Genomic DNA, 8,501 nt, shown 5'->3' with positions numbered 1-8,501 from the left:
GTTTTAAGAAGCATGGTATAACGTCGATGTCATCCACGGAAAGCTCGTTGCAACAACAGGTGCAGCTTCTGAAATGACATAGTTGCAACAGCTACTGACAGATTTGTGGGATTTCCCACAGGCAAGTTCCACCCACCTTCTAATATTGATAATTGGAGTGCAATCAAATTATCCTGTTGATTGGGGTTGTTTTAGATGGTTGGGCAGAATGGTTGTTATCTCCCCACCGAGGTGAAAGGTGCAATTTCTTGCTAGTGATGATGACCAAAAATATTGTTGTAATGGCTAGTTGTATTGACCCTCATTCTGGCCATTGGCTAAGAGAGTGATTTCTCTCATCAAGAAACAAAAACAAAACACTATCAGAAAAATCCCACATTTCGGCCAAGAATATTTATACAAAAGCACCACTTCATCAGGAGTTTGGTGGAGGCAAAGATAGTGCCAAAATATTCTCCTAGTGTTGATCAGACAAGAAATCCCTCCACTAGGCCAGGTTCGGAAGAAAAAAATTCAACTAGTTCAAAGATGCTCGTGGGATGCAAACACCTATTTCATTAAGAGTGTATGTTCTGATGTCATAATATAGTAAATGTTATTATGATGTATTTGGTTATGATCCGAATACAGAAATTAGATTTCTAGGTTTTTATACAGAAAAACGGTATCTCACATGTACTTAACGAGGATCTATATTCTGACACTTCTATAATGTATGACAGAGATAATGGAGGAGTCTGAATGTGATGTATAGATGCCGTAGCTTATATATGTCATTTTATATATGCGTTACATACCTGTGTAACTTTTATCAAAATCAACTCCCTGTTTCTGCTCCTAATTGCTTGAAATGAACCTTCTAATAATACAGAGTCAAGGTGCTTTAATAATGACGATTTGCTACAAAATTCATTCATTCATTTAAATAAGAAATGGGCAAGCCTAAATTACCCTTGATTTCAGCTACTGTGGTGGTCAGTCGAAACCCAAAGGAAACGGGGGATCTTAGTGTGCTTGTCCCATACATTCATATGCAGTTGATCAACACTCTTGAAGCATGTTCTTGGCAGCTTCCCACTCTTGAGGCAAAGATAGTGCCAAAATATTCTCCTAGTGTTGATCAGACAAGAAATCCCTCCACTAAGGCAGGTCGGAAGAAAAAAATTCAACAAGTTCAAAGATGTTCGTGGGATGCAAACACTTATTTCATTAAGAGGGTATGTTCTGATGTCATAATATAGTAAATGTTATTATGATGTATTTGGTTATGTTCCGAATACTGAAATTAGATTTCTAGCTTTTTATACAGAAAAACGGTGTCTCACATGCACTTAACGAGGATCTATATTCTGACACTTCTATAATGTATGACAGAGACAACGGAGGAGTCTGAATGTGATGTATAGATGCCGTAGCTTTTCAGGTTCTTCTGCATTTTACATATGTGTTACATACCTGTGTAACTTTTATCAAAATCAACTCCCTGCTTCTGCTCCTAAGTGATTGAAATGAACCTTCTAATAATACAGAGTCAAGGTGCTTTAATAATGACAATTTGCTACAAAATTCATTCATTCATTTAAATAAGAAATGGGCAAGCCTAAATTACTCTTGATTTTCTTGACTTTTGGAAACAGGGGATCATAGTGTGCTTGTCCCATACATTCATATGCAGTTGATCAACACTCTTGAACCATTTTCTTGGCAACTCCCCTGTAACATCTGTCACAACCCAGCATAATTTGGTAGAAAATGCATTCATTCTTTTAAATAAGAGATGAGCCTAAATTACTCCCCCTTGGATTTTCAGCTACTGTTGTGGTCAATCGAAAACTCAAGGAAAACAGGGGATCATAGTGCTAGTCCCCGACATTCAGATCAATCCAAAACCCAAGGGAAACAAATGATATAGTGCTTGCCCCCCATCTTCAGACCAATCCGAAACCCAAGGGAAACAGGGGATCATAGTGCTGGTCCCCTACGTTCATAGGCAGCTGATCAACACTCTTGAACCATGTTCTTGGCAGTTTACCTTGAAAACGATAATCTCCAAAAATAACATCTGTCACACCTTGGCCCTCAGTGCCAGGAAGCCATGCAGCAACAAAAGCATCAACCAATGGAAGATAAGGTTCAATAACAAGTGGCCTTCCAGATATCAAGATTAGAAGGCATTTCAAGGAGCCACAGACCGTCTTAATCGTGTCCCCTCCACCTAGGGGAATGGTCAAATTAAGATTGTCCCCAAACGTTTCTGCGTACGGTGCCTCACCCACAACCACAATGGCATATGAAAACCCTTGTCCTTTGACATAGTTAGCATCTGGATTTTGCTGATAAACCACTTCAGTAGAGGGGCTGACAGCTAGTTTGATAGCTTCAAGAATTGTAGTTCCTGAATAACAAGAAAAAGATTAAAAAGGTCAATTGAATAACTGACTGTTAATGTGATAGTGGATAATAAATGATGGTTGACCTAACATAAATGTAATGGAACTCACCTACGGTTATGTTTCCACTTAATCCTTGCCATTCCATTGTCCATCCACCACACTGATAACCCAGATTATCAGGATGGGTCCCTGCAACAAGAACCTTGGAAGCATTCTTCTCCAAAGGGAGCAAAGGCTTGTTGGCTGACTTCCCATTTTTCAACAATACCAAATATTTCCTAACAGCTTCTCTTGCCAACTCCCTGTGCTCCTGTTATTTTAAAAAAAAGTGAGTGTTTTATGGCATAAAAACAAAGCATTGCAACGCAAGCTCCAATCTCCCAACAGCGTTGTCCATATGAAAGCTATGTAATTAAATTTCCATTCACTATTGCGTATCTAGATCATCCTCATAATAGCTTCTGTTAACGTTTGAATAGGAAAAAAATATTGAAAAACAAAATTCCATAGAACATCAGAAGCTACAGTACATGTGGTCTACTGCTTGGAAGAAGAGGTAAAATCCTGCGACCATGGGTATTAGTCATTCACCAAAATAATCTTTCAATGAACAAAAAAACAGCATACGCTTAAGAGTTCACCTTGCTGCCAAGTTGGTTGGCTAGGCTCGGATTGCCCAGAGGATGCTCAAATAGCCCCATGGTGAATTTTACTCTCAATATTCTTCTAACTGCATCATTTATTCTAGTCATGGGGATCAAACCACTCTTCACTTGCGAAGACAGATCGTTAATAAAGTCTTTGAAATTGTAGGGAACCATCACCTATCAAACAGATTTCCATTAGAAAAGGTCAGGTGGGCATGAACGTTATTTAATCAGGGCTACTGAAAATTGGAACACTGTCTAGTGTGAGAGAGAAATACAGTACCATGTCAATCCCTGCACTCACACCATCAAAAACTGACAAAGAGTAATTAGCACCAGGTGGGCTAGTTATTCTGTCAATACCTTGCCAATCTGAAATAACAAAGCCCTGTGACCAATACAAGAAGGCATCATTTTAAACTAACCGGTTGTATGTTCTACATAATATAAATTTTTGAAAAGGTAAAAATACAAAACCAAGACCGATGATAAGAAGACACATCAATAATACCTTGAAGCCAAGTTGCTTCTTAAGAACACGAGAAACAAGAAAATGGTTAGCGTGCATCTTCCGGCCATTCCAACTAGAATAGGAAACCATAACGGTGGAGACTCCTTTGGCAATGGCATCAAAATAGGCCGCCATGTGGATGTGCACCAATCCTTTATAACTGATTACAGTATTATTCTCATTGATACCCTTGGTTGTTCCGCCATCACCCACAAAATGTTTAGCACAGGCTGCAACATTTGACCTGACAGACATGAATAGATCACTAACTGTGTAAATACCAAATGGTGGCATAATTGATTGATCAAAGAAATTCATGTTCTATGGGAAAGGACAAATGAATAAAACACAAGGTTTTCAACTGACTGTCCAGCTAGGAAGGGCACCCCTTTCGTGGAATTGGCAGGAGGCTGCCCCTGCAGGCCAAAGATTATCTCTGTCATCGCCTTGACAATTTTTGGATCCTCGTTGTAGCTTTCATAGCAGCGCCCCCATCGAGGATCTCTGCAAACCTGTCCACACCAAACAAAACACTCTAAGCAATCCAAACTTTACTCTCAATTTGAATAAACGTTCATCAAGAACACTCAATGCAAGACTCTTACAACAATACATGGGGCAAATGCGTATTGAATGCCAGTAGCTCGAACTTCCAAAGGTGTAGCAACTCCTATTCTTCTAGCCAAATCAGGATCCCTGCATCAATAAAACATCGGTACAAGCTGTAAATGAAGCTTCCTAAATGATTTTGACTTTGAACCAGGGAAGCTCAGGGATCAACCCTAACAAGTGTTTATTAAGCACCCGCATTCTCAACCTAATGAGGGCATAATGTCTATTATTGCATAGAGATGAAGGGTTTTTATGCCATCTAGCTGATCACTGAACCAACTTCAATAGTTTAAAGCATTGCTATCAAGAGAAAAGGGAAAAGTTAATACTGGACTTGCCTGGTAGCTCCAAGCCCTACATTGTGAGGGAAGATAGTAGCCCCATAGACATTGTTGTGGCCATGCACAGCATCAATGCCATATATCATAGGGATCTGAAGACGAGTCGACATGGCAGCCTTCTGGAGCTCATCCACCATGTTCATCCATGTGGCCGGAGATGCCTTGGGTGCAGGAGCGCTACCTCCTCCGCTCAGTACACTCCCTGCATTGCAACCATACCATCTCAGAATCAACAACAGACCAAGTCCATGTTAACCTTGCATCTAACTTTATGCCAATCAGGCTAAAACGTTTTAGATTTGAGAGAAAAGACTTGAAATGAATGAATGAATGGATTGTCTGTTACCAATGTAGTAATTTTTCATAACATCTGCGGTGGCCACTGTTCTTTCAATCTGTGTCATCTGTCCGATCTTCTCTTCCAAAGTCATCCGAGCCAGCAAGTCATCCACGCGAGCAGTGATGGACTGAGATGGGTCCTTGTACTTAGCATATTCAATGGCTTCTGCGCACCTGCAAAAAACCACAACAAACAGCAACAAATACCACCCTGGATCCATTCTGCTCTCCACAAAGAAGATCTCTATACACCACTCTGCCCAGATGAACAAAGGCGAAGTGAGGATAAGCAGAGCAAGCCTGCAAGGAGGTGAAGACAACACTGGCGACTACAACCCGAGCATCCGATATTATTATGACTATGAAACCCTATAACCCAGATGAACAAAGGCACAGTGAGGCGCAGGGAGGATAAGTGGTGAAAGAGTGAAAGGATAACAGTGGCCGACAACCCTAGTAACTGTTATTAGTAAGGCATTAAATTCGAAATGAGTGTTCTCCACAACGGCGCACTAATATGTTTGTTAATGGCATATTCTCTTCGAAAAAGACATTGAATACGACGTTAAACGGAAAGTAGATTTGTTTCTCGGAACCAGCCACGTGAACGATTATGAACGTTGACTGGTACCGAGGAAAATAAATTAATGCGAAACGGAATTTAACTGTGTAATACTGCGGACTTAATAATAGTATCCTTCGTATCATTTAACATTGGAGATATGGGGATGGATTCGAGAGCCATTGGTTGAAGTAATTTGGATAATGTAAATTTAACCGTTAGAGATATTGTTCTAAAGTCATTTGTGGAGTAATTTGGATATTAATTCAAAGTTATTTAGTGATTTGAATAAGAATGAGGATAAAAAAACTGGGTTGTAATTGTAATAGGAAAAATTATATTTAATGGTTTATAAGTTAAATATATTAATTATTTATGATTTAGAAAAAAGAAAAAAAGAAATTATTTTAATTTTTATGAGGCTAAAGATAGTTTATGGGAGAGTTTTTCATTTGCGTGATGTATTCAGTGATTTTTCTGTGAAGCTTCAAAATAAATGCTCTCAATTTCTCGACAAACTCTTAGCTAAATAGATTATCCCAAGAGTTAGTTGCCAGCATATCTGCATAACTTTCTTTGTTGTCTTTGAAGGCCTCACATTCTAAAATGAAATGTTTTTTGTTTCCACTTTTCCGGAAGAACAAAAAATGCATACTCTTTCCTCCCACACTTCCTTTGGCATTTTCGAGCGCCCTGTTTCACAACAGAGTTGATGAGAATTAGTCTTTAACTGAGCAATAAGAATTTTGGCTCTCCAAGAGATATTGGCCTCTATGTATGCGGTTGATGACTATGAGTGGGATTAAACACTTCAATATAGTAAATTTTCTTTCTTCCTAGCTCATTATCCCAAGTACTCTTATGGAACTTTTCCATAACAAAAGCTTGTACCTCTTTGTTGTTTATGGGACCTCATTTACTAAACCATTTGTTATTTTGCTGCATCCAAGTTTTTTTGCTCTTGCACAATCTATCATTAAAGACAACCTTAGGCCATCTACCCTCTTCCATTTGCTCATGTTTTTGTAAATATCTTATGACTCGCACCATAGCAATTGCTTCAATAGGAGCAGTCCCTGTTTCACTTAACAAGATATCATAAGGAATTGCACTTTTAATCTTAAATTTGTTTGTAATCAAAGGCTTCTGAATTTTCTCAATTTGTCTCCACTACATGTTGCTCAATTTGTCTCCACTGCATGTCAGATGTACTGCTGGCCCATAGTTCACAACCATAGAGAATCACCAAAATCACTAGAAGCCCAAAAAGAGTTTGAGTGGTTTTCCAGTCCCATAACGCTGCCTCTCTACACCTATTTTGAAAAGCATAAAATGTTTTCCAACCCCCCAAAGTTTTTTTCCTTCTACAACGATTTTTGTTGAAGTCAATTCCCAAGTATTTGTAATTCTCAACTTCTTCTAGAATGTTGCTTTCAAAATAAAACTTATGCTGGTTATATTAAAAGTAAAAATATTTTAATATATTAATTACTTACAATTAAGTAGAATCTAAACTTTTTAACTTATTTAAATGGATTTATCTCCCCATTATTTGTATGGATTTATCTCCCATTATTTATAATTTAGTAAAAATAGAAACATTCTAATTAACAAAATTTAAACTAACTCATATGAGTTGATTCTAATCCAATAAATGTTTACTCTTAAAACTTTATCATATCTTTTGAAATTAAATTTAAAAATAAAAAGAAAATACACCATCATCCTAACCACTCAACCTATTAACCCAAAACTACACCCCTAAATTGTTTCTATCACATGGTTTCTATCTACTATCAATAATGGTAAAACTACCACTCAACCTATCACATGGCTATCGAGTATCAATAATGGTAAAACTACCACTCAACCTATTGACCGAAAGTTACTCTATCACATGGCTTTCTAGTATCAATAATGGTAAACTAAGTCTGAGTAACACGGTAAAATTGCGCCCTTAGTGCCAGACTGAGATTTGAATGCCATGATCGAGTTGTGCGAATATTATAATGTTCTGACAAAATTGGAATATACTTATCACATAGGTAATCTAATCGAACGTCACACACAACGATACATCCACAAAGCTACAGCGTTCAGATCTGTATAAAATTAGGCAACCAATAAATCCGTATAAAATTAGGCAACCAATAAATCCCATGCTATTGGGTCATTAATGCATAAGATTTATTGGTTGCCAGTACCTTATGGCTACCATGAGCCATGAAAGCCATACCATGAGCCATGAAAGCCATACATATTTCCGGCGACGTTCAGCGTCAACTTCGACGGCGCAGGCCTCTCGCTCCAACTCACGAAAGTCCATCATTCGTACTTCATCATTAATACAACTTGTACAAGCATTCAATGCCACCTCCCCCTTTACCATTTCAAACCTCCTCGGTTTTCGATTTCAAACTGGCATTGGCGCGCATACTACCATTTCAAACCTCCTTGCTTTCGATTTCAAACTGGCATGGGCACGCATATTTTATTTTCAAATGAATTGAGATCTTAAACGATTTCAATCTGGGCAATAGCACTCAATTCTTTTTGTTATGCTGCGCTATTGTATCCACTCTCGGAGAACAGCAACCGACGAAGCATAAACAACCTCAACAGAACCAGAAACTATCCACAGCTCAAGTCACTGTTTTTCAAGGTTTCTTGTTCTGTATGCAGATATGGAAATAGCGAAGAAACTAGCTTTGAAACGCTTCCTCCAAAAGCGAAAGGAGAGGTAATCAAACTCTACATCTTCTATAATATTTTCTCTGTATAAATTGAGATGATTGAATTGACAAATGTGTATTAATGCGATGTTTTTTTGGAGTGCAGATTCAACAACGTTGCTCCTTACACCAGCGTGGAGAGGGCAACATTGCTTTGGAAAGTAGGAAAGGATTCAGATGACCAGATCATACTGTCGTTGGGTTGTGTATGACAACAATTGTAAAATGTTGGGGAATGCCACTGACTTTTAATTGCATCACGCAGCATGTTTTACCCTTAACCGATCTGTTTTTTAATCAAAATTTTAGATCGAGGGAACCAACGCGTTTTCTGTATTTCTCCACTGTGAGTACACGGTGGCAG

At 38.4% G+C, this 8,501-nt stretch overlaps 1 protein-coding gene across 1 annotated transcript; it reads right to left on the bottom strand.

Moving 5' to 3' along the window:
- Nucleotides 1–912: 912 nt before the first annotated feature.
- LOC149233595 (uncharacterized) lies at nt 913–5,170 on the bottom strand. The gene is made up of 9 exons (XM_089379802.1): nt 4,851–5,170; nt 4,502–4,706; nt 4,157–4,247; nt 3,918–4,063; nt 3,552–3,795; nt 3,324–3,428; nt 3,035–3,217; nt 2,502–2,703; nt 913–2,395 (listed from the first exon to the last, which is right to left on the bottom strand). Exons 1-9 carry the CDS (start codon nt 5,062–5,064, stop codon nt 1,929–1,931), a joined length of 1,857 nt encoding a protein of 618 aa, XP_089235928.1. The 5' UTR covers nt 5,065–5,170; the 3' UTR covers nt 913–1,928.
- Between the last annotated feature and the right edge of the window lie 3,331 nt (nt 5,171–8,501).

The sequence above is a fragment of the Pinus tabuliformis genome, chromosome J (genome assembly GCF_031772625.1).
Source record: "Pinus tabuliformis cultivar Carrire ecotype Pingquan chromosome J, CPIR1, whole genome shotgun sequence".
NCBI lineage: Eukaryota > Viridiplantae > Streptophyta > Pinopsida > Pinales > Pinaceae > Pinus > Pinus tabuliformis.
Note: the sequence above shows the minus strand (reverse complement) of the source record. Positions and strands in the feature narration are given on the sequence as shown.